The sequence below is a fragment of the Lathyrus oleraceus genome, chromosome 3 (genome assembly GCF_024323335.1).
Source record: "Lathyrus oleraceus cultivar Zhongwan6 chromosome 3, CAAS_Psat_ZW6_1.0, whole genome shotgun sequence".
Classification (NCBI taxonomy): domain Eukaryota; kingdom Viridiplantae; phylum Streptophyta; class Magnoliopsida; order Fabales; family Fabaceae; genus Lathyrus; species Lathyrus oleraceus.
This window is the reverse complement of record NC_066581.1, coordinates 289,934,698-289,961,941: the sequence shown is the minus strand read 5'-3', so window position 1 is coordinate 289,961,941 and position 27,244 is coordinate 289,934,698. Positions and strand designations below refer to the sequence as shown.

General features: G+C 38.8%; 1 protein-coding gene and 1 pseudogene across 2 annotated transcripts; one reads left to right on the top strand and one right to left on the bottom strand.

Annotated features, from left to right (window-relative positions):
- The first annotated feature begins 4,593 nt into the window (after nucleotides 1–4,593).
- On the top strand, nucleotides 4,594–4,693 carry LOC127133817 (uncharacterized; annotated as a pseudogene).
- A 9,583-nt stretch (nucleotides 4,694–14,276) lies between these two features.
- LOC127127129 (digalactosyldiacylglycerol synthase 2, chloroplastic) lies at nucleotides 14,277–17,719 on the bottom strand. Of its 2 annotated transcripts, none has more exons than XM_051056250.1 (5): nucleotides 17,489–17,719; nucleotides 16,843–17,171; nucleotides 15,703–15,969; nucleotides 15,112–15,461; nucleotides 14,277–14,966 (listed from the first exon to the last, which is right to left on the bottom strand). In XM_051056250.1, exons 2-5 carry the CDS (start codon nucleotides 17,122–17,124, stop codon nucleotides 14,471–14,473), a joined length of 1,395 nt encoding a protein of 464 aa, XP_050912207.1. In that variant the 5' UTR covers nucleotides 17,125–17,171; nucleotides 17,489–17,719; the 3' UTR covers nucleotides 14,277–14,470. The 2 variants fall into 2 exon arrangements, with proteins under 2 accessions (XP_050912207.1, XP_050912208.1); XM_051056251.1 differs by having other exon boundaries at nucleotides 16,843–17,233; nucleotides 17,489–17,713.
- Nucleotides 17,720–27,244: the final 9,525 nt, after the last annotated feature.

Genomic DNA, 27,244 nt, shown 5'->3' with positions numbered 1-27,244 from the left:
AAGATTTTAGTGATATGAAAAGGTCCTGACCATCTGGATCGTAATTTTCCCGGGAATAACTTTAGTCTAGAGTTAAATAAAAGTACTGCGTCGCCTTGCTTGAAGACTTTCCTTGATATACGCTTGTCATGCCATTGTTTTGTTCTTTCTTTATAGATTTTGGCATTTTCATAGGCGTCTCTTCTGAGTTCCTCTAATTCGTTTATGTCAAGGATTCTCTTTTCACCGGCGGCTTTATAATTCAAATTTAAATTTCTAATAGCCCAATAGGCTTTATGTTCTAATTCTACCGGGAGGTGACAGGATTTTCCATAAATGAGCTTAAATGGGGTCGTCCCTATGGGAGTTTTATAAGCAGTTCGGTATGCCCATAAAGCTTCTGGTAATTTCAATGACCAATCTTTCCTTGAAGTGGCGACCGTTTTTTCTAGTATTTGCTTGATTTCTCTGTTAGATACTTCCACTTGTCCACTGGTTTGAGGGTGGTAAGGTGTTGCTATCCTATGTCTCACTCCATATTTAAGTAGTAGTTTTTCGAGTACCTTGGATATAAAGTGTGATCCACCATCACTGACTACTATTCTTGGGATGCCAAATCTCGGAAATATTATATTTTTAAAGAGTCTAGTTACTACTCGGGTGTCATTTGTTGGAGAAGCTATAGCTTCGATCCATTTTGATACGTAGTCAACTGCCACGAGTATGTATTTGTTACCGAAAGAGGATGGAAAGGGTCCCATGAAGTCTATCCCCCACACGTCAAAAATCTCTACTTCCAAAATACCTTTTTGTGGCATCTCGTCACGTCTAGATATGTTTCCCGTGCGTTGACATCTGTCACACTCCTTAATAGCCGCATGTACGTCCTTCCATATAGTTGGCCAATAAAAGCCGGCTTGTAGGATTTTAGAGCAGGTCTTGGATGTACTTGTGTGACCACCATAAGGCGCAGAGTGACAGTGTTGGATTATATTTTCTACCTCTTCTTCGGGTATACATCGACGGAAAATACCATCGGGGCCTCTTTTGAAAAGTAAGGGATCATCCCAGTAATAGTGTTTTATGTCGTGGAAGAATCGTTTCTTCTGCTGGTAAGATAAAGTAGGTGGAACTATTCCGGCAGCTAAATAATTGACTAGATCAGCGTACCATGGTATGACAGATATAGCTAAGGTGGTTTCTACTTGCATGTCGGAGTTGTTCTCTTCCAAAGTAGCTATGAGTTTATCATACGAGAAATCATCATTAATGGATGTTCTTTCTGGTTCAAGGTTCTCAAGTCTAGAGAGGTGGTCTGCTACTACGTTTTCAGTTCCTTTCTTGTCCTTGATTTCTAAGTCGAATTCTTGTAGTAACAAGATCCATCTTAGGAGTCTAGGTTTAGCATCCTTTTTTGTTAAAAGGTACCTGATAGCAGCGTGATCAGTGTAAACTATTATTTTGGCTCCTACCAGGTAAGAACGAAATTTATCTAGCGCAAATACCACTGCTAGGAGTTCTTTCTCGGTTGTGGCATAATTCATCTGCGCTTCATCCAGGGTTCTGCTAGCGTAATATATAACGTGAAGCTTTTTATCCTTTCTTTGTCCTAAAACAGCACCTACAGCATAATCACTGGCATCGCACATTATTTCGAATGGTTCATTCCAGTCTGGTGTCTGCATAATGGGTGCGGAGATCAATGCTTGTTTAAGAGTTTGAAATGCTTTTAAACAGTTATCGTCGAATATGAATTCAGCATCTTTCATCAACAGTCCGGTTAAGGGTTTAGTTATCTTAGAGAAGTCTTTGATGAATCGTCGGTAAAAACCGGCGTGTCCTAAAAAGCTTCGTACTTCTCTCACGGTTCTTGGGGGTTGAAGATTTTCGATTACCTCTATTTTGGCTTTGTCTACTTCAATTCCTCTGTTCGAGATGATGTGTCCTAAAACAATTCCTTCTTGTACCATAAAGTGGCACTTTTCCCAATTAAGTACTAAGTTTACTTTTACACATCGCTCCAGAACTCTTTCCAGGTTTTCAAGGCATTCTTCGAAACTTTGTCCGTATACAGAAAAGTCATCCATGAATACTTCCATGATGTTTTCGAGAAAGTCGGCGAATATTGCCATCATGCATCTTTGAAAAGTTGCAGGGGCATTACACAGATCAAACGACATTCGTCTATACGCGAAGGTACCAAAAGGGCATGTGAATGTTGTCTTTTCTTGGTCATCAGGGTGAATTGGTATTTGAAAGAAGCCTGAATAACCGTCTAAATAACAGAAATGTGAATGTTTAGCTAATCGTTCTAACATTTGGTCAATGAATGGTAAAGGGAAATGATCTTTTCGGGTTGCTTTGTTTAGTTTCCTATAATCAATGCACATTCTCCATCCCGATTCGATTCGTTTAGTTATAGTTTCTCCTTTTTCGTTTTCAATAACGGTTATGCCTCCTTTCTTTGGTACAACGTGTACAGGACTAACCTATTTGCTGTCAGATATAGGATATATAATACCTGCTTCTAATAACTTGGTTATTTCTTTCTTTACTACCTCACTTAGGATCGGATTTAGTCTTCTCTGGTGTTCCCTAGAGGTTTTACAGTCTTCTTCTAACATGATGCGGTGCATACAAATAGAAGGGCTTATTCCTTTAAGATCGGTGATGTGGTATCCTAGTGCAGTTGGATATTTTCTTAAGATATGTAGGAGTTTTTCTGTTTCGAGTCTTCCTAGATCTGCATTAACTATCACAGGTCGTTCAAGTTCTAAGTCTAGGAATTCATATCTCAGATTTTTGGGAAGTGTTTTCAAATCAGGGGTTGGTTTGTTAAGACACTGCGTAGGATCTGGTGTTATTGCTAGGCATTGTTTAGATTTGTCCTCTAAAAGATAGTCTGATGGTTTGTCTTCTCCTGACTCTGCTTCTTTTATGCATTCATCGATGATATCCATGAAGTAACATGTATCTTCTATTGCAGGTGCTTTCAAGAATTGGGAAAGAATGAATTCAATTTTTTCTTCACCTACTTCGAAGGTGAGTCGTCCTCGTTTTACGTCTATGATTGCACCGGCAGTTGCTAAGAATGGTCTTCCTAGTATAATAGGTGTCGTATCATCTTCTCTAATGTCCATAATTGTGAAGTCAGTGGGAATGTAAAACTGACCTATGCGTACGGGAACGTTTTCAAGGATTCCTACAGGATATTTGATGGAACGATCTGCTAATTGCAAAGACATTTTGGTCGGTCTTAATTCTCCCATCTCCAGTTTCTTACATATGGATAAGGGCATAACGCTAATTCCGGCTCCTAAATCGCATAAGGCTTTGTCGATGACAAATTTTCCTATGTGACAGGGTATAGAGAAGCTACCCGGATCCTTGAGTTTAGGGGGCATGTTTTGGATTATAGCGCTACATTCGGCAGGGAGTGTAACGGTTTCGCTATCCTCAAGTTTCCTCTTATTAGAAAGAATTTCTTTTAAGAATTTAGCATATGAGGGCATCTGCGTAATAGCTTCGGTAAACGGAATTGTAACGTTTAATTGTTTAAGGAGATCAACAAATTTTCTAAATTGGCCTACATCTTTGGTTTTAACAAGCCTTTGAGGGTAAGGTATAGGTGGTTTGTAAGGTGGTGGAGGTACATAAGGTTCCTTCTTTTCTAGGGTTTCCTTATTACTCTCTTCCTTTTCCTTAGGTTCACTTTCCTCAGTGGATTTCTCAGGGTTTTGGTTTTCTATCCTTGGGTCAGACGGTCCTTCCACTTCCGTTCCACTTCTCAATATAATTGCATGAGCTTGGCTTCTCGGATTGGGTTGGGGCTGTCCAGGGAATGTACCAGTTGGTGCAGCGGTAGGTGCTTGTTGTTGAGCTACTTGAGATATTTGCGTTTCCAGCATTTTGTTATGGGTAGCCAAGGCATCTACTTTGCTTGCTAGTTGTTTAAGTTGTTCGCCAGTGTGTATGTTCTGGTTTAAGAAATCTTTATTGGTTTGTTGTTGGGAAGCTATAAAGTTTTCCATCATGATTTCCAAGTTGGATTTTCTAGGGGTATTATTGTTAGGATTCGGTTTCTGATATCCTGGAGGTATAGATGGGGCTTGATTTGGAGACTGTCCAGGTGCGTATAAAGCATTATTACTCTTATATGAGAAGTTTGGATGGTTCTTCCAATTTGGGTTATAGGTATTCGAATAGGGGCTTCCTTGAGCATAGTTTACTTGCTCTGTTTGGATTCCAGTCAAGAGTTGACATTCCGCAGGAGTGTGGCCTTGGATTCCACAGACCTCGCAATTCTGAGTTATAGCAACCACGGCTGCTGGAGGTGATACGTTTAAACTTTCAATCTTCTGGACCAAAGCATCCACTTTTGCATTGACGTGATCAAGGTTACTTATCTCGTACATGCCAGTTTTCGGTTGAGGTTTTTCCACTGTTGTTCGTTCGGTTCCCCACTGATAGTGGTTTTGGGCCATGCTCTCGATAAGCTGGTAAGCATCAGCATAAGGTTTGTTCATTAGTGCACCACCTGTAGCGGCGTCTATTGTTAACCTTGTGTTGTATAAGAGACCATTATAAAATGTGTGAATTACTAACCAGTCTTCCAAACCATGGTGTGGGCAAAGTCTCATCATGTCTTTGTATCTTTCCCATGCTTCGAAAAGAGACTCGTTGTCTTTCTGTTTAAATCCGTTTATCTGGGCTCTTAACATAGCTGTTTTGCTTGGTGGAAAATATCGGGCAAGAAAAACTTTCTTCAACTCGTTCCATGTGGTGACTGAGTTGGAAGGAAGAGATTGAAGCCATCTTCTAGCGCTATCTCTTAATGAGAAAGGAAAAAGACGAAGTCGAATTGCCTCTGAAGTGACACCATTAGCTTTAACAGTATCAGCGTATTGGACAAATACGGATAAATGAAGGTTTGGATCTTCGGTAAGATTTCCAGAGAATTGGTTCTGTTGCACAGCCTGCAACAACGAAGGTTTAAGTTCAAAGTTGTTTGCTTCGATTGCGGGTGGAGCAATACTTGAATGCGGTTCATCTTGCGATGGAGCGGCGTAATCTCTAAGAGCACGAGCTGGTTCTGCCATCTCGGTTAAAGAAGGAAAATCTTTGAGATCAGGAAGGTCTATAGGAGGGAGATTGTTTTCAGCACGATATTCCCGAATTCGTCGTAAGACTCGGAGATATAGTTCGATATCGTTGATTCGTAAATAGAGCGGTTCGCCTTGAGAGCGAGTGCGTGGCATACAAATCAACGAAAGAAAGAAAATAGAAGAAAAAGAAACCTTAGTCTCTACAGCGTAACGGAAGAGTTACGATATCGATATTGAATAAAATTCCCCGGCAACGGCGCCAAAAACTTGATCGCTCGACTGGGTGAGTCGAGAATGGGATACAAACTGCAAGTGCACAGTTCTATCGCGTAGTTTTAAAAGATATTGATCCCACAGGGACTTATGAATCGATATACCGTTATCTAAAGTTACTACGTAAATCTAAGGTGAAGATGTTTGATTGTTTGGGGAAAAACTAAGAGCTAAACTAATGTCTAGATTAAATATTAATAAAACGGATATCGGTATGTAATTCGTCAAAACTAGGGAATCAAGTCTTTGTCGGTTTCTTGGTTTTAAAATGAATCGTTTCGGTTAACTTTATTGGTTAAAGGTTCTATCTCAAACTCTCGCTCTGTTGAATAAACCATGATTTTATATTAATGTTGCTGTCACTTATAATTAAGTCAAAAACCATATTTTGAAAACAATAAAGTTGCAGAAACTCTTTTTAAGAAAATACTGACTGTTTTAAACACCCTTATCTCAAACTCTCGCTCTGTTGACTTAGGTTATATAATTAAATCCAAATGCTTAACTCTCGTCCTCACATTCAATCTTTAAAAATACTTTTTGGAAAAGGTCAGAATTTAATTAACTCTAAAACTTGCTCTCGCCCTGATCTAGAATTAATGCCTAACTTACACTGTCCAGTTAAAATCTCAAACTCTCGCTCTATTGATTTTAACTTCTTTATGTCTTTTACTTTTGTAAAAAATCTTGTTATTAAACCTGTAAGTTGAGACCATAAAAAGATTGATTTTGATTTTAAGTGTAGATAGACCGACTCAGTCTCGATCCCTTATTCTGCTTACTTTACATACCGATACCTAGGCAAATTAGCCAGACATGCTAAATAAACAAGAATTTATATCATGCATAAACAGACTCATTCCAGGCAGGCAATATGAATAAACAATAGAATAAAACATTAAAAATTAAATAACAATTAAAAAACCTGAATGCGTAATACAATGGTCTTGAACACTCCACCACAAGCCGGTAGGATTTGTTCTTCGATTCTTCAATTAAGCAGTAAAATAAATCAAGGAAATAAAACTCGAATATAACGTAAGGTTAAATCCGGTATAAAGTTGCACAGTAGTTTCCGGTGTAGAAACTATTACGCGAAAAATATCTAAAAGCTAAAAACGGGAAAGATAAATTGCAAGGGAAAAGAGAAAGTAAAGCTTGCAAAAGAAATAAATAAAATGAACAATGCTGGAAAGGAAGAAAAATAAGCAAAGGCGTGAAAGGAAAATTTGGCAGAGCTTCCGCAAAACTGAGCGTGCCAAAAACTCTCCTTACGGCAAAGAGAGGAGATGGCTATTTATAATAGCCTTGGTAACTGCATTCCGTTCCCTACGAGTCTTCAGCATGGCTAAATACACGGCTTGGGAATAGGACACGAAGTCCTCAACGTTACTTCCATTCTTCTGAGAGCGTAACTTGCGCCAAAAAGCTAGTGGACTGGTGTGACGCTCGTCACACCATGTGTGACGTCCGTCACAAGGCTACTTCGCGTGACGCTCGTCACAACCCTTGTGACGCCCGTCACAGGGGCAACGTGCGCTTTCTTTTGGGCTGGGCTTGGTCTTGGTTATTTGTTTCCTTTTTATTGCTTTTTACACCTCCTTTTCTTCCCTTTTTCACTTTTGCTTCAAAATGGGTACCTGATGTAAATAGAAAAGAAATACTGCATAATATCTGATAAAATGGGATAAATTAACGTAAATGATAATATAATCTAATTAAATTAAGTCTTAAAATGTGATATAATTTCATGTTATCAGTCACCAATTATCTTGACTCTAGTTGCCCTCGATTCCAACAGCATTTCAAGGCCGGCTATCAAAGCTTTGTATTCAGCCTCATTGTTTGATCAAGGACCTTTGATCTTATACTTGAATTTTGTTGGAATTTTATTAGGAGAGATAATCAATATTCCAATACCCGTTCCATTTTTGTGACGAGAACCATCAAAATACAATTTCCAAGGCTCAAGCTCTATATAATTCTGGGAATTCTCGACTATGGAATGGTCTACTATAAAGTTTGCGACCACATTCCCTTTAATGTCATTTAAAGGCATATAAGTTAGGGAGTACTCAGTTAAGGCAAGTTCCCATTTTCCAATTCGACTGTGTAGGAATGACTAAGATAACATATACTTAATAACATCAAAATGAGACGATACATACACATCAATGTGTTTTATATAATTTTTTAACTTGGTACAAGAAAAGTATAGACAAAGACACAATTTCACAATCATGCTATATATGTTTTTTGCATCATTGAGGACTCGACTAAGATAATGAATGGCTCTTTCGACGCCATTTTCATCCTCTTAAGCAAGCATGCTCCCTATAGTTACCTCAGACGTAGAAATGTACAACCTCATACTCTAACTTCTACAAGGAGGCACTAGAATTGGAGGACAAACAAGATAATCTTTGATTTTGTCGAAGGCTTCCTGCTGCGTCTGCCCCCATTCGAAACATTCCTTCTTCAGTCGAAGTAGAGGAGAAAAGGAATTAGTCTTGCCACTTAGGTTTGAGATGAACCTCCTAAAGAAGTTGATCTTACTCAATAAAGACTGCAGCTCCTTCTTTGTTGATGGCGATTTTTCCTCCATAATGTCCTTGGTCTTATTCTGACTGATTTTGATCCCCTTTTTATGGACCACAAAGCCTAAAAACTCCCATGCCTACACATAAAACGTACATTTGAGAGGATTCATCTTCAGACCATGTTTCCTCATTCTTTCGAATGATTGTCGAAGATAACCTACATGATTTTCCCCTGATACAAACTTGACAATTATATCATCAATATAAATTTTCATAAATGTTTCTATAAAATCATGAAAAATAGAATTCACCACTCTTTGGTAGGTTGCCCCAACATTTTTTAAACCAAAAGGCATCACCACCCATTTGTAGGTGCTCCTAAGGCTCCAGGACATCAAAATTCCATTTTTGGCACATCTTCCTCAGCAATAAAATTTTGATTGTATCTAGAGTATCCATCAAGCATACTAAGATACTCAAAGCCTGCAGCAGAATCAATAAGCATTTCTGCCACAGGCATTCGATACTCATCCTTTGGGTTCACAGCATTCAGATCTCTAAAGTCAATACAAACCCTCAAAGTCCCACTCTTTTTAAAGACGGGAAGTCTATTAGCAATCCATTTGACATACTTTATGGTGCGAATGGACTTACACTTGAGGAGCCTTTCGACTTCTTCCTTGATCTTTGACAAGATTTTTGGTGTGAACTGCCATGAAGCCTATTTAATTGGCTTCCTACCAGGCTTGATAGGTAACTTTAGTTCTACCAATTCTCTACTCAATCCAAGCATCTTATCATAGTCCTAAGCGAAACATCATTTGTACTCCTTCAGAAGTTGGATCACTTCGACTGTAAGTTTTGGGCCAAGGTTGGCGCTTATATACATTGGTATTTTAATTGTTCCCTCCCACAAGTCGATTTCCTCTAGGGGATCATATGCTAGCATTTTTATGTTGGATACCAGCGGATCCCTTTTGAATCCCAAAGGCTCATCATCATAGATAGAACCGAGCCTCTGGCTTGGCGCCTCAATTTGAATTTTATCGGGTGGCTCTGGTTCGAAATTTACACCAGGCCCTTCGAGGTTCACTTCAGTTTCATTGGCTTCGACGGCCATATACTTAACTTCAGCCTCTAAGGCCGCCTTTGGTCTATTTTCGGCTATATAAGCCAAAGTCTTTTCAAATACTTTAGACTCAGGCATATTCATTATCTTCATCTCCCCGGTCAGTTGGCTTGACACCTGACGTCCCTCCGAATTCAAAGTCTTCTCCCACGACCTCTTTGTCCCATTGAAAACCATGGGTTGTATGTATATGAAGGGAATAAAATGTTGTATCAGTAGGTGAAAATGTAAACCCATCAGGACTGCATGGAGCAATATTCGCCAGGTTCTTGTTGAAATGACGCTTATTTATGTGATTAACCTCGGCCATGAAGTAACCTTGGTCAACCTCGATATTTTCTACTATACCATCATTCCTCCATATAGAGATTCTTTGGTGGAACAAAGAGGGTACTGCCCCAATGTCGTGTATCCATTCACGGCCCAAAAGCATGTTATAATTAGCGTTTGACGCGATAACCATAAACATGGTTGGCCTAGTGATAATACCAACTGTTAGGTCTACCTGGATCACTCCCAAGGTGTGGCAAATTTTTCCTTCATAATTCGATAACACCATATTATGTGGTTTGAGATTTGTGTCGAATTTTTCAATTTTCTTCAACATAAAGTGTGGCATCGGGTTTACTTACCACCATCTACCAAAATTTTGCTGATCCCTACATTATCCATTGTTCCCCTGATGAAAAGGGGTTTCAGATGATTCTTCATTTCCTCGTTAGATCTTTCAAAGAAAGCATTTTGTTCTTCGACACAACCATTATTCATTATGTAGTAACACATTGGCATATGCTTGGTTATTTCTTCCTCAGTAGTTTCCTTGGATTCTTCGATCTTTGTGTCTTGGTCATTATCTACTGGTAGTATGGAGACCACGTTACATTTGATGTCTAAAGAGGGTTCGGACCCTGTGTCAAAGTTATCTGTCAACATATTGTCATTCGTCGGTGGTCGTTCTAACTTGTCTTCAGACTCTTCCTTTTGAGTAGGAAACAACTTTCTCCCTACTGCCTTTTTCTCTTCGCCTCTATCCTCTTTTAGAGGATGATTGGTGTTAGACTTCGTCATTGATTTCTCATTAGCTTCCCTTTCTGCTTTCCTTCTCCTCTGTTGCCTTCGCCACTGAGACCTCGACATGGGATTCTTGCCCTTATAATTCTCAGATCTATAGGTTTGTTGTCTTGACACTTGGAATGCCTTTCAATAGGCTATTGAGGAGCCTCGACCCACTTCAAAACTCTGTCATTTCTCTTGGCCTCTCTCTTTCTTCTTAGCAGGCTTCACCCACCTTCCTATGGGAGCATCCGCCGTTGGTTTGAAGGTAGATGGCATGTTATCCTGGAGGTTTCGATCTCCTTGTTGCTACCTTCGAGGGACTCCCTTTTTGTCGAAAGTGTAGTGATTGCGGGTATCTTTCTAGTTTCTTCTGTGACTAGCCACCCAAACTCTCTATATGTTCTCCATAGCCTTCTTGTCGAAGACGGAGATGCACCTAGGGCATAACATCACTTAAGATTTCTTTCATTGGCAACAATGGAGGAACTCCGCTAAGCCTTCGTCATTCTTTGGGTAAGCCACACTTACTTGCTCTTTATTTTGCTAGGTGTTTTCCTCGTCAGTATCCATCTTAGTCTCTTTGCTCACCTCGACCGTGTTAACTTCCAAGTTGGTGCCATCAGTAATTTTCAACTTTTTCAATTTGACTATAAGGCCCTCAGTAGCCTCAGTCATGTTGGTTTCTTGATTGAAACCCTCAGTGGTTTCGATCACAGTGGTAACCTTCAGACACTTCGACCATGTCGACAATGGCAGCCTTAGTGTAATGGGCATCTTCCACCTGCAGAGGGTCTGAATCCATCTTCATCTAGGACTTAGCTTTGTTCCTAAACTTCAGTCTCCCATCCTTAATCGTCTTCTGCACAAGATCCCTGAAAAGAAAACGCTGTGAGGTTTTGTGGCCCAAAAAATTGGGATATTTACAAAAACCTCTTTTCTTTCGTTATTCTAATGGAGGTATTTTAGCGTCAGGAAGCACTATCATTTGGCCATCGTTGACTAGCAAGCCAAAACTTTTGTCACATTTGGTAACGTCGGAAGTATATCTTTTCTTAGGGAATTTGTCGCTCTTTTCCGATTCGACCAGGTACTTCCCATTCAAAGGCGGAAGTACCTTGCATGAATAGGGTGGCCCTTGTTTTAGTTAGGCCAGGTCGATTTCGCTTTCGTCAAAACTTACAGGATAGCTATATGTTTCTTGATAATATTTATCTAATTCGATGTATGCTACCCTTTCTCTCCTATTATTCTTACTTGCTCTGGCTTTTTCAGCCTTCAGGCACTCTACCTGTTGAACTCTATCGGCCAACTGGGCCATATCCCTCAAGTAATGGGTGTCTAATGTCTTCCTGATGGAATAATCTAAATCGTCAGCGGCCATTTTGACTAACTCTGGCTCAGGCACTTGTGTGAAACACCTTGCCTTCAACAAACGGAATCTATTGAGATAATCATCTATTGGCTCAGTAAACTTGCGCTTAATATTAGCCAATTCTCTCTAGACGAGTCCAATCATGAATCAAATTCGTTGGGAGCATAGTGAACCATGTAAAGGCATTCTTAGTGAGAGAACTGGGGAAATATTTTATTCTCGGATTTTCATTATTGGCGATGTCCCTTGCCTCATTTAGATACCTTGTCACATAGATTCACTAGTGTCACTAGAAAATTTCGTGAATTTTGGGACTTTCAATCCTCTAAGCAATTCGATGTGCAAAATGTACTCCGACAATGGGGAGATATAATTTGGCCTATGGAGGCCAATGTTTACCCCATTTCGCATCATAATCACTTCGACCATGGCAGCCAAGTTGTTATCTCCTGCCATGTCATCGTGTCGAACTCTATGTAAGACTTCGTCTGCGTCTTGATTCTTATTAACCATTACCATCCTTGGTTCCCTTTCCTCGGGCACTTGTTGTTCGTTCCTGGGAGGTTTGACTCCAACCCCCTGATTTTCCACGTCTATACGGGGTGCATTTCGATGGGCTTGGTTAATGGTAGGGTCTTCCTCAAGGATTGCTCCTTGGTTTTCTAAAACATGTTCCCTTCAAAGTTGTTGAGGCGTTTGTGGAACCCCAAAGAAGTCTGCAATTCGCGTCATTTGCGTTGCCATTTGTTAGTTTGTTTGGATGGTATTTTGAATCAAGGGATTGAATATTGTGCCCATTTTTGAGGCAAGCATATGAACCATCTCATGGTTACTTTCATCCATTTGCTGTCTTAAAACTGTTGTAGAGTTTGTAGTAAAATTGGGCATTTGTTGGACAAAAAATCCCACCCCTGGGGGTTGGTTGACTCAGCCCACATTATTAACAACCGACTCATACCCTTGTAAAGGCGAGAATATGTTCATCAATGGATCAACAAATATTGACGTCGCATTGTGCAAATTTTCCATCATCAAAGTTGGCATGCCATATGGTTGTTCGCAACCGTTCAAAGGCATTGTAAATCCAGACACATATGGCCTGAATGCATTAGTTCCTACTGGATAAGGGGTAACCGATTAACCCTGGGTCCTCACGGGAGATAAAATTGATCCACTGTGAGTACTCGACGGTATGATCGTCGTACTCGTCGTGGATGTGATTACTTCGAACATAGATACTGCGACCGTAGTCTCTCCATTGTTATTTGGCGGATTCGTCATTCTTCTTATGTATCTCCTTTTTTGTATTGCTTCCTTATTTGTGGTTACTTTACCACTTCTTAATCTCATGCAACAAAGTTAGAGAAACTATAAATAAAGAACTTTTAAATACTTCGGAGATTTAAGCACTGGTCCCACCATGTGTGCCAATTTGTTTACCGTCGAAATTGGTAAACAAGCGCTAGTCTTCCAAATTCTATATTTTTGGTTACTCGCATGACCAACTAGATTGATCCCAAGACAGAAATGGATACTAGCGCTTCCTCTTAACAAAAACGCATATTAGAATAGAAATGGATACGACTGATAAATGATAAGATTATGTAGTATATGTCGTCAGTCTGGACACAATCGAAAAAATTATCCCAATGTTGGAGCAACCTCTTCATCATAATTTATTTTTTCTTTTCAATTTTTCTATCCTTAAATTTTGATATATTATTAATTTTTTGCTACAACAATATTAATAACAAACATCACACCAACTTAAACACACTTAAAAACAACAACACAAACAACAAATACAAGACTTAAGACATAACACCACAACATATCTAGGAGATGACAACAATCAAAACAATATCATTTGATGCAGACATCATATCCCTAACATCATTGTCATCTCTAACTCGCACCCACATTCGCTGCATATCATTATTATCATCTACAATTGAGATATAAGAGACAAGTCTCTCGATACTTTTAATTTTTTTCTCCATCTTTAATCTCTCTGTCCAACCAACTTTTCAAACTCCTTTCAAGATGCTCGAAATTTTGGAGGTTTCAAAAAGCATTTTCATCGCAAGCTTCGTTGTAAAATAAATTACATGCCTATTTCTTTTAACGATCATGATAGAGCTACTGATAATTAAAAAAATTATGAAAAGAGGTGTGATGTTGAAATAGTAAAAGGTACCTCTATTTATACTAAAACAACACCACACACTTGTGTCAAGCCATTGACGTCAGCACTAAAAAATTACACGCATACATTAATTAGATTGGCAACACTAGGTGCAGAAGTCAATCCAATTGGCGTCTCCTCTTAACAATTGGGTGCAGTCGCCAATTGGTCTGACATCAATGCTTTGACGAGTATTTTTTTTTAAATGGATAGTTTGAGAAATTATTTGAAATGTGTGTTATTTTGAGATTTTTTTTTTGAAAAACTAGATTATTTGGGTAAAAAAATCACACTAGTGTAGGGGTAAGTTTCATTGAAATGGTCTTGGTTGAAGTAGGATTCAAAGTTATGATCATTTAGCTCAGAAATAAAGTTAGATTTCTTGTGTTCATAGTTGCTTGCAGGAGTGATTTCCTCATAAAGATATGGCGAGGAAGAAAACAAGGATGAAGAAATGGCTTCATTCCTTTACGGTTGTGATGTTCGACTTGGTGGTAGTGATACTGAGCTTGGTGGTGGTGCAGGTGTTGATGCAGCTTCAGAACTTGTCTGGCTGATGATGGAAGTGACAATAGGTTCATTTTATTACCACAACACAAACAATATGAATTGTACCAGTCATTTCAACTCAGAGGTGTAATAGTCAAATTTTCCAACATCTTTGGTTGATACTAAACAGAGATGTCATATTTATATATTTATATAAGGCAACAACCCTTTTAATTTCCAACCTTGACTATAAAGAGAGCATTTAAATGAGCAAACTCTCAAACTTAGGAATTAAACAACAAATTTTAACTACAGTTGTTAATAATAATAAGTTTTTAAACCTTATTTCCCAGAAGTTTTAACAAACCCGAGTTCCTTGCGTAGCTGTTCATCAGGTTGCAAGCTATCTGGAATGGCACCAAATATTCTTCGCGATATTTCAAACCCAGAAGCTACATGATGTACATATGCCGATGCATCCTCAACTGTTTGTTGCAAACTTAACGAAGTAGAGAGATAGTTTGAGGTACTTCTTGACAATAATCTTCTATCAGGCGGCTTGTCGAGGTCAGCAGCCTTAAGAAACCGTTCTGTCGCAGCCTTCCATGAAAGGTCATGGATCTGATCATCAGTAAGCTGGTCAGGCTTTTCAGCCAATGCCTTAAGTGTGAGTTGAACAAATTCCTTGTGGTTTGTATACGTCCAACAATTCGGGAACTGCTTGAAAAATTCATTTGAGCAATGGTCTGCGCACACAACGATTTTTCCCATTGCCAAAGCTTCTGCTGTAGTTGTGCAAACCACGTCTGTTGTGCTCGGATTAAGAAACAATTTGAAACTGAGGTACATGAAATAAAGTGTTAAGTGTAAACATACACATACTCCCATCATCAGAAAATTGTCAACAACCTTAAAAAAAAACTTAATCACATCATTCAGACAAAAACAAAACACATAGTGCAAGCAATAAACATGAAACTTACTCATGAAATAGCTCATCAGCATGATCACGGCCTGGATGAACTCTAACTGTCATTTCCAGCTTGTTAGCAGCTTTTTGAACTTCATCAGAGTCCTCTCCACTTCCAAATAAATCAAGCTCAAGAGCAGATAATTCCTTTTGATGATCATTAAGAAGTTGGAGCAGCTCTTTGTAGCCTTTGCTCCATATCATTTTCCCAATAAAATAGGCACCTTTGGTAAAAGCATTGTCTTGATTTTTTTGTTGATCCCTTTTTTTTTTGCCAATCTCAAGGAACTTTGGATTAACTCCATGAACGTTACAGACGATGGACCCAGGGTAATCCTGAGTGGCAGCAGATAGTCTGATTACCTACAATCATACAGTTAATCAGTTCCGGAAGAGCAAGCGCACACAATGGTTGCAATAAGTTCATGATAGCTTAAAATTAAAAATAAAAAATCACAACTAAGCATTAGAACAAAGTCTCATTTCCCACTGTGATGATGATTACTCACACAAATGAATACACCAAAAAAAACATCATTAAAGCATTGCCAAGGTAAACATTGGATTCATTTTTATTATTGTCCGTGAAAATAAGCTAACTTACCTTGTGACAGTATATACCAACAACCCAGTTGTTTAAATATTTGAGTAAAAATGCTTGCAGTTTTCCATTCTTCTCTCTTTTCACATATTCTAAATAGTTTGTGTGAATAATTCCTATAACTAGCCTGAATTTAGTTTTCCATCTTTTCCCATGGTGATACCAAGTCAGATGCTCAGGCTCCTCTAGAACAGCAATATCTGCATCTTCATCGGGGATAATTTCTGAAATATCGCCAACAGCAAGAATGCTCCTTTTATCTCTAGAAAACTACATGGCAAGCATATCGTAAATTAGCATTGCTTCTAAAATAAAAGGTAACGTGAAGTCAATTGGAAAACACTCAAGCAAACGATAATTAAATAAAACATAAATAGAGATTCTTATTAGAGTAATCAATCCCAGATAGTGGCATAGAGCGGCCGACCCCAAAAATGGGATGGCAGGATAGCATCTAACGGGATGGTCGCTATTAAATAAAACATATGAAGTGCAGAGGAAACAACGAAGTGCATAGGAAACAACAAAGTGCAGAGAGAGGTGAGGTGAGGGAGGAACTTGTGATTTTTCTTTGGAATTGCTGAAAGTGCAGAAACGTCGGTGAAGGAAGGTTAGGGTTGAGTCTCGACTCATATTTGATTGAAAAATCCAAAATTAACCTTAAAACCTTTTTAATTTAAGGGGTAACATCAGTTTTTAGGGAAAAGGATAGCAGGACAGAAACCGCACCGAACCGGAAACTGCTCTGCCCCTGTACCCGCTTTTTACCCTATAGTGGCCACTATAGTGTTTTGCACCGCTAAGGCTCTTCTCATAGCGGCCTCCGCTCCTCTCCACTCCGCTATAGCGGCCACTATTGACTACTCTTATTCTTACAAACCAATAAATGCCCCAAGCTATATACCAAGTATGTCACATAAAAACATATTACTAATAAAACATCGGCAACTTAGGGTTGCAAGTCTTCATTGCAAACCTCATTCATTAGCAAATCATTTCACTAAAGTAACATTTTTTCCTTAATGGTTAAACTTAAACTAAGGTCTTCACTTGCACGTGTGCGTATTTCCGTGGTTTTGTGTGTGATTATACAATATTTCTTGTTTAAAGGAAAATGTAAAAACAGTGAGAGAAAGTCAATACCTTTCCCGGATAAAACTTTATGCTGAAACCAGATGCAAATCCAAGTCTATCCTCAAGCCATTGGCGGATATATTTCTCCTGCTCTTCCGGAGAATCAAATGTCATATTGTTTGGATATACTACTCGTTGATCTTTCAAAGATAACCAAGGGATCAACAAGGTGACATTCCTTTCCCCAGCTTTGTAAAGATACGCCGCACGAAAGAGAGGATTCACTGCGGTCCCGGTCAGCCACGGAAGGCTAGCAGTTGTAAAAATTGCAAAATGCTGTTTCTTATCCATCTGTTTGTTGGATTTAAAACTACAATATCATAGTAGTTCAGAACTCCCTAGCACATGAAAATCACCAGCGAAAAACAGCTTTAGAAGGAAAACTAATCGAACACTTTAACTGCAATGAATTACATGTATTGTTAACCTATATTTACGCATTATGAAACAAGCTAGAATAAAAACTAAACATTATGCATAAAAAACACAATCTTGAGAGGGTTCATGTACCCTTTGAAGCCCTTTTCTGTTATTTCAAACATAAAAAGTCATAAACTCAAATTCTACAAACAGATTATCCAAGCATAACTAAAGAAAATAATTGAAATTAACGGCATAAAAGTGTGAAATCGTTGATGGAAAAGAGAATATGTACCTTGAAGGATTGAAGATGAAGGTTAGAGAGAGAGAGAGGAATTTGTGTGAATGAATGATGAAGAGAGTTAAACGAAGGAAATTAAGGAGGTAGAGAAGGAAAATTTTCTCTCTCTAAGTCTGAAGTAAACGATGTCGTTTCGTGCACGCTGGTTCCCGAGATTCTCTGGTTCAATATTCGACCAATGTAATGCGACGAAGGATTGACCAATCTTGAGTATAAGGAAACGACCAATCTAATTTTAGAATTAACTATGAATTTTTTTAACAAAATGCGTTGCTAGCAATAAAATTTTGTGTTCGGATAAATTCATTTCATATAGTATAAAATATATTTAAATATCAAATATTTTTAAAGTATTTTATTTAATTATAAAATTATATAAAAATAATAATTTTAAGATAAATAAAGAAAAAAATTGACATTTAAAAATTAAAATTATTCTCTATCAAATTAACAAATGTAATTATCGATGAAAATAAAATAGTGAGGAACATCATATTAGTCAATAAAAGTGAAAGGAAGGGAATTGTTGGAGAAATATTGAAACCAACTTCACTTGATAGTTGAATCCTTACTATTAAATGTGAGAATGGGTCGGATCAACTAACAGGGACATACGGTCTAGTCTATATAGACCAAGATTATGTCAGACTATTTTTAAGTAAAAAATACCTAAGTTTTTTTATAAACCTATTTAGTTAAATAGGTCATGCCACAGACCATAAAAAGATTCTTTTAAGCCTATTAGGATGGCCTATTTTAATAAATATAAATAAATATATTTTTTTTTATTTTTTTTTGTATTATATATTAAAATACAAAAGTAAAGTTTAGCTATCTTTATGAACTTGTGAAAATAAGTTGAAAAAAATTTAGGAATAATGTCATAAGTTGTTTTCACAAATTCTCTTAAATAAATAATCTCACAAAATTTATGCTTCTATGTAAGCTCAAATAAGTCTATGTAAACAAATATTTAATCTCATTGTATTTTTTTACTCTCTGGTATATTTAAACATTAGTTGAACTGCTTATTTACATATGTGTAAGACCCCAAATTTTGGCCCTAAGATCCCTCATGGCCCATATCATATCATATCATGGCCTCAAGGATCACTGCATGCCCTAGTTTCCCTCCTAGTGGGTGGTTTGCCTTGTGAGTTTGATTCTTGATCACCAAGCATGTTTTGCATTTGTACATCTTTGCCTTTCATATGCCTATCATTCCAAGGTACAAAAATATTGTCAGTTTAACCTTGTTGCTTGCAGTTGAAGCAATCATCAGCAATTAGGTCAAAGTCAGTCATTGGTCAGTCAAAGCAGTGGATGGTGGCCATTCTTGCAGAATTTGGGCACCATGATCAATAATCAAGAGTTCATATAACTTGGGACATCATTTGAAGTCAAGGTCTCAAAGAATCAGGGTTTGGAATTCACCAGAAGTGGTTCAATCATGCAAAACCCTAGAAAAGTCAACAGAAAGTCAAACTTGGTCAACTGTGGATTTAATCAATGATTTGATGGATGGAATTGATTTGAAGGAGCTCATTCATGTCCATACAAGCCTCATATATCATGCCAAACCTCATCATGGAAGAATTTGAGGTCAAACAGAAAATTTCCCAAAATAGAAAGTGGACCTGTAATTTCAACTGCCAAAAATGGAAACTTCTTGATCTTAATCTTGCATCATGATACAAGCTCCAAATGAATTTTTGCCCAACATGAAAGTTGAAGATCTTGTTCTCCCATTTCCAAAAAGTCCAAGAACTCTCAATTCCCATGTATGGTTGGCAAGATATGATCAATTCATTTTCACAATTTCATGAACTTCAAAAGGCCATATCTCATGAACCATTTGGCCAATTTTGGTGGGGTTTTTTCCTACAAGCTCCATTTGTTCCCCTCTTTCCAAAAATTCATTTATCATTCACCAAAACCTTACCATGCAAAATGCCATTTTTTGACTTGTCTTCATTGAATTTCAAGTGGTGCAAAAAGTTGACTTTTTAATTTAGCAATTTTTAACACATTTGGCCATTTGGGAATTGTTTGGAAGGATATTTGAAACATGTTCAAGGCCCAAACTCGGCCAGAACCATACACCTCCATGTGCATATGTCAAAAATTAGCAAAATGCAAATTCACTTCATTTGAGTTAACCAAGCTTAGCACCTTCATTAACAATGTTAAACAGCAAATATAAGGGACATTTTCTGTCATTCTAAACCTAGCTGCAGCCTCCCAAAGATCAGAAACTCTCATTCTCTCTCAATTTGCATTTTTCACCAATTGCAATTTCTGCTAAAACTCTCAAAGCACTCGAGCAACTCTTGTTTGTTCCATCATTTGGCCAACATTTGGAAGCAATTTGAAGCCCTGTTTCCTAGCTGTAATACCATTTCTTGCTGCTGCTACACGAAGTCACATCCATGGCAAATCGAGATTTGAAAGATTCCAAGCATCATTGAGCTAAGTTTCTTCAAGAATCCTTCATTCCAAACCATAAGGAGGACCTGTTTCAAGCTTGCATCCTCAATCCATCACTGTTGCTACATTTGCTTCAAAAACAAGTAAGGTTTCGACCACCTTCTTTCTCTAAACCATGCCATGTTTTAAATAGAGCTTTTGATGCTGAATCCATTGCAACTTGTCTCACTTAAAATGGTTGTGTTATGCATGATAAATCTGGATTTCAAATTTTGTGACCAAACATACTTTTGCTCGATTTGTTTTGCTTGAAATGATTTAGTGAAAATGGATGCTACATTCTTGTTGTATGTTGTTTGCTGACTCTATTGGTATGCATATCCATGATTTCTGGGTGAATTGATCTTTTCATGTTTGAATGTTGAAGATGATTACTGCAGTAGTGAAACCCTAGGATCTGCCCAGAAAATTCTTGAACTCGTGGTTATGTTTGGCTGTTGTTTATATTGTGATTGCATGAACTGTTTCATTGCCATGCTGTTTGTGCATTTCTGGATGAATTCGTTTTTTATGTTGATGAGCATGAAGATGAAATGTTGTTGCTGTGCAGAAACCCTAATCCTGTTCCCAGAAAATTTGGTTTTTCACGTGTATTACTTGCCCTGTTACTGTTCCATTGGTGACAACCAATGAGAACATTTCCTTGCCTCGCCCCTGTACGCACCGTTTTGATTAGTGAGGGTGATAATCACAAAAATGCCACCCGGTCAACCTTGTTGACTTAGTAAACCATGTTCTTTTGCTCATTTTATTCCAAATTGATACTCAACTTACAAAAATCCTAACTCGTGCATTTCAAATCCAAAATTCATGAAATGTTTTCCATCATATTCACATGAATGTCTACTTTTTTATCATGATTTTTAATGATTTTTTGGTTGGCTGGATTTTTAATTGGCATTAGGGTTCTTAACATGTATGCTTATTTTGTACCCTTTGCCAATTCTTTTGTGAAATGATGAGGATGCATCCATTTGCTCTGAAATTTTTTGTGGTTAATCTACACTCATTCATGCTTGTTTTGATGTAGAGTTCTTGAATTTATCATATGTGGTTGTTGAGTTATGAATTTTTGAAGTAGGGTGTGACAATTTGTGTCACACCATTGATATGCAATTTCATGATTTTTGTTGACATGCTTCCTGACCTCCAATTGATGTGAATTTTTGCATGAACCTTCTTGTATATGTCTAGTTGACTTGTGAATTTTCTTGGAATTAATTATGCCATTTCCTAATTGTTTGAGATTTTTCTCCCCTGTCTAGTCAAATGTTGACTTTGTGTGACACATCTTGCCATTCCATTTGGGAAATTCTCATATCTTATTGGATGATCATGAAATTTTACATGTGCATACTAGACATCTTAAGCTTTGCATTGGTGTTGATCCCATTCATTTCTCATCTGTTTTCATTTAGTTATGATTTTTTGAAGTTGACACATGTTTGCTTGACTTCTTTGTGCATACTTGAAATTGTCTTGACTTTCTGATTTTAATTGACCATCTTCCCATGATCCAAATGAGCTGAAATTTTATATGCATGCTATGTTATGGATTGTGATTGAGTATGAATTATTTGGTGATTTTTGGAATTGATTATGTTTGGTTTTGAGCTAAGTCTTGCTGTTGACTTCTATGAGCTCTCATTTGCCATGCTTTGCCTTCTTTTGTCTATAAAATGATGATGATGCATGATATGAATGTGGGACCAATTGAGTTTGCTTCTTGAATGTTTAAACTTGATTTTGGTTGACTTTCATTTGCTGTTTTGACTTTCTCATCTCATTTTGACCCTAGGCTTGTCCTAGCGGTCTTGTTGCTTATGTTTGAGCTCATTGTTTCAGGTTAAGCACAAATGCTTCAAAGAGAACAATCCAATTTGATTAAGCTTGATTGTTTATCATGTGCTAACCTCTTTGTTTTGTAGGTGGCTTGACTCATATGACTTGAGTCTTGTGCTTTGCACATTCATCTGATTATGATTGACTGATAATTCTATTCTCATTTTGCTTTGACTGTTGAACTGTGTACTGATTTGTTTGACTATTTCAGGTACCATTAGTTGCTTAGTTCTTTGAACTTGCTTTGCTTTGCTATTTAGCAATTTGCATTTGAGGTATAATCCCTTTTCTTCATGTAGTCTGGAAGACCTGGCCTGTTATTTGGCCAGGCAACTGTCTGAAGTCCTCCTTAAGAGGCAATGCTTGTGTGTGTTTATATTTGTCCCAAGCAGGAAAAGTCCTTCAAGAAAGGCAATTGGTAGAATCCAAGGGATAAGCAACCTATCCCCTACTATTCTGTGAGTCTTCTCCTTGCTCCCATTACATGGTTGTAGCATTGAGATCCAAGCCCAAGATCAATCGAGTCAATAATCTATGGAGAGAGTTCCTACTTTCTGAACTCCCACACTTTCTGATATTCAATGCTCTCCCTGATCAGGGATAAGAGCAATGAGGCACACCCCTCATCTCCTTTCATCTGCTTCACCTTAGCCCCTCAATGGCAAGGTTAAGATCACCTGTGACCCTATTCCAGTTGGCTTCAATGCCTAACCCTCTTGTATGAGCCTCCTTGTTTGGTTATAGTGTGTGCTGATTGCTTTCACTGATTGATCATTTGCTTCATATACACATGTTTGCTTGCATGTTTTGTGCACTTATCATCATTAATAGCTCATCAATGCATAATCATCTCATTTGTCTTTGTGACATTGTCACTGTTGTTTGCCCATTGAGGACAATTGTAAGACCATTCATTGGCCATTGCTCCTATGATATGGAAGTGAGTATAAGACCATCACCTTGGCCACTCATCTTATCTTTGCTTGATGCATTTGATTTTATGTGAGGATGCAACTGTAAGTCCCTGCAAGTTGGCATTTGCTTTCCTATGATCACATGTTGTTTGTGTATGTGAGGATACAACTGTAAGTCCCTGCAAGTTGGCATTTGTATTCCTAGGATCATACTGTGGAGGTTAGAGTAAGCCCAGACAGATTGGCATCTGACATCCATGTTCGCTTTTCCTTGTTTATGTGAGGATGCAATTGTAAGTCCCTACAAATTGGCATTTGCTTTCCTAGGATCATATGTTGGATATTGGTATAAGTCCAGACAGATTGGCATCCGGTATCCAAGTTTCTTTTTGTTCTAGGAGATTAGTGTAAGACCATCAAGTGGCCTCTGATATCCCGTTCTGTTTTAGGAGACTGGTGTAAATCCATCTATTGGTATCCGGTATCCGCTTTTTGTTTGTGAGATTGGAGTAAGACCATTGAGTGGCATCCGGTATCATTTGTTTGTTTACTTTCTTATTGCTTATTGCCCATTCCAAAGGACACACTTGAATCATCCTCTATATGATTTCAAGAAGTGAACCTTCTAAGAAGTTTTACAATCCATCTCCATCCATTCATTCTCATTATGTCCTAAACCTTTTCACACTTTGATTTCAAACTTGACATAGATATTGTGCAAACATCTTCATGTTTTCAAACTAAAAACCTGGACCCAAGTCCTTGACTTTTTTTCAAACTTCATTTCATAACACTTCTTTCGAATCAATCTTAATCATACTTTGACTCCACTTCCATAATCACAATCAATTAACTTCACCCATTCACTTGTTTTGGCTTTGTCCATTGTTAATCTTTTCATGCATTAGCCATAGGTTTCAATTATCATTGTGGTTGATGTAAACCTCACCTTATCTTTAGTGAGTCGACAGTAAGACTTCCGTACTGAAAACAGGGTTAACCCCTCTAGTGCGTCGAAGCTATCCTCGCATGGTGGATATTGGTTTTGGTCGAGTGTTCTCCCATTGATAATGAAAAGCCTCAGTGCTTGTGTTTAAAACTGAATCCACCAACTTTTGGAAATCTTTTAGCCGAACTACGGCGTTTTGATCCTTACCTTTGATGGAAGGTACGTAGGCAACGGGTTCATCCGTTCGAACACAAAAACAACTAACTTGTACATTCTTTTCTCATCATCCCAATCATGTTTGCACAATGCTTATGTCATAGCAAATAACAATCTTTTACAACAAGTGTGAAAAGGGCTCCCTAGGAGTACCTAGGACGTAGTGGGTGCCTAACACCTTCCCATTGCGTAATTTACCCCTTACCCAGAATCTCTGATCTTTTTATTAGTTTTCTACGTGTAAAACTTCTTAGGCTTTTGTTCGCTTTTTAGCCAGTCCTTTGGATAAATAAAAGTGCGGTGGCGACTCGAAAATTCATTGTATCCCTTGCTTATGATTTAATCGATAGATCATATAGCGACGAATACACCGCTACAGAAAAGTGGCGACTCTGGTGGGGACGATCTCACCAGAATCCTTGGTGGTATTGCCTACTTTTCACCCTTGCTGTGCTATATTGTTATCTGTTATGTGACATATTTTTGTACAATTTGGGATGACTGTATTGATTGTAATGTGTGAATTGCTTGATATACAATTGCTGTTTGCTTTGGTGATCTGTGAGATGAGTTCTATACCCGAACTCGAGTGCACTCTAGGATAGGAGAATGGCATAGTCTTGTTGACTGGTGTGGAGTATTCCTTAGCCAGTTGACTTGCGAGCCCATTCACTTGGTGGAGGTCATGTTGAACTAATAATGTCACACAAGTTATTTGTGGTTAGGCATTATTCTTTCAATCATGTTCCGCAGAAGCCAAGGACCTTAGTTTACCAAACCCATCTTGGCCTATTTTTAGGACCGTAGTGCGGAGGTCGTTCAGATGTCAGTTCTGATACGATTGTTACGCGATACTACACTCATAAGAGTTTCTCTTGAGAATATTCTTGGAATACGAGTATTTGTTCCTCCGATAATATTCGAAAGATGGAACGATGATTATGGGAACCTCTGATAGAACATGTCTGGCAGGTTTAAACCCTAGTACATTCCCTTTGGGTGGTTCTTAACCGAGACTCCATGCTCGTGACTCTCAACAAACCCTTGATTCATGGTTGAGTCGTTCAGACACCGTTAATATCAATGGATCCCGGATCAGGTGTAAAACCTAAAATCCATCAAAGCGGCTGGTTGATATTAAGGGTGTTCGAGCCGGTTCATGTACCGTTAATATCAATGGAACTTGGGTGTCGATAAGGTGAAAACCTAAATCCACCAAAATGGATGATTGATATTAGGGATACATAGAGCTTTTCCATGACCTTTGTTTGGTGTGCTTTGCTTGATCCTTGAGTGTGTTTGTTGCATTCATACATTCATGCATCCATCTGCACTTCATGTCATCAGAAAAAGAAAATTTTCAAGGAACTTAAAAAGGGTTTATTCGCAAAATTTTCAGACATGGAAAGACCAAAAAGGCATACAAAGAAGTACAGCTTTAGACAGCCCGATGTAAAAGAGTTAAGGAATCTGACATCATATGTATTAGATCCCTTGGGTTTCAAAGCTCGTTATGGAAAGCTTCTGCCTCTGCTCACCACTCAGGTTGACGAAGGGTTGATGAGTACTCTTGCTCAGTTCTACGATCCTTTGCATCACTGCTTCTTATTTCCGGATTTCCAGTTGTTGCCGACTTTGGAGGAATATTCTCACCTTATTGGGATTCCTATTCTGGATCAAGTGCCGTTCAGTGGCTTGGAGAATATTCCATCTGCTCGAGAGATTTCCAGCTTGTTGCACATAGATGAAGACCTGATTAGAGCTAATCTGACTACCAAAGGCGGAATTCAGGGTTTTCCTTCCGAGTTCCTCATCGCCCAAGCTACATTTTATGGGAAGGCCATGAGTGAGGATGCCTTTGAGGCTCTATTGGTGCTGCTCATCTATGGATTGGTGTTGTTTCCCAACTTCGACAAGTTCGTGGACATGAATGCTATTAGGATCTTCTCAGTTCTTAATCCAGTTCCGACTTTGTTGGGCGATGCCTATGTCTCTTTGCACTCCAGGAACGCAAAGGGCGGAGGAGTTATTATCTGCTGTCTACCCCTGCTGTACAAGTGGTTTATTTCGCACTTGCCGCAGACAGTTGCTTTCAAGGAGAACAAGGGATGTCTACGGTGGTCTCAGAGACTCATGTCTCTCACCAATGATGATATCACCTGGTATGATCGTGTGTATGACACTGTCCAGATCATCAACTCTTGTGGTGAATTCCCTAATGTGCCTCTTCTTGGTACATGTGGTGGGATCAGCTACAACCCTACACTTGCACGACGTCAGCTTGGGTTCCCCCTAAAGGATAAACCCCATAACATTCTGTTAGAAGGTGTATTCTTTCAGGAGGGTAAAGATCCCCAAGGCCTGAAAGTCAGATTTGTCCGCGCTTGGCGCAATATTCGCAAGAAAGGTAGGAACGAGTTGGGTCCAAAGAACTGCATTGCTTTGGAGCCATACACCTCTTGGGTCAGACAGAGGGCTGCTACCTACCTGATGCCGTATGATCATCCAAGACCTACACCGTTGGATGTGGCTGGGCCGTCAACCCTCCCTACCCAACGTGTAGAGGAGTTGAGAGAAGAAGACCTTTCGCGTGCCTGGATCCGTGAAAGGGAGGAATTGCTGCAGCAGCTTAAGGAGAAGGATTTCATGCATCATTCTTGCATAAGCAGGTACCCTTTGTTTCTGGTCTTCTGGTTCTAACCTCTGCTCTTCATTTATTTTGAAGACAAGCTGACTCACCGGTATTATACGCGGGTCAATTCAGCAAGATTCATGGAGCAATTGGAACAAGAGAATTGAGAACTAAAGGAAGAGGTCGCCAGACTTGGCGCTTTGATGGAGCAACTTCTTGCTGCTCAGAACCAGCCTGCTCAACAGCCAGCAACTCCTGCTCAAAGGACGGTTATTTCAGAAGTAGCTACTTCAACGGTGCCAGTCAGTGCCCATCAGCCTAATGCCATGCCAGCCGGGTTCCCTTGGGGGATGCCTCCAGGCTTCATGCCTGATCTGCCAGCTCCAACATTTGTTCAAATGCCGGCATCTAGCCCGATCCCTGTTCCCGCTCCTCCTGTCGTGCATACCATGCCTAGGGTAGACGACACCATCTATCACTCTGAGGCATCTGAGGGCTCAGATGTTCATGAAAAGATGGACGCAATGAACGATCAATTCCTTGAGCTGAGAAAGGAATTGAGAACTCTCCGTGGCAAAGATCTCTTCGGCAAATTTGCAGCCGAACTCTGCCTAGTTCCCGGTGTCAAAATACCAATCAAGTTCAAGGTCCCAGACTTTGAAAAATACAAGGGGAACACCTGTCCACTTGCTCACCTGGTCATGTACGCC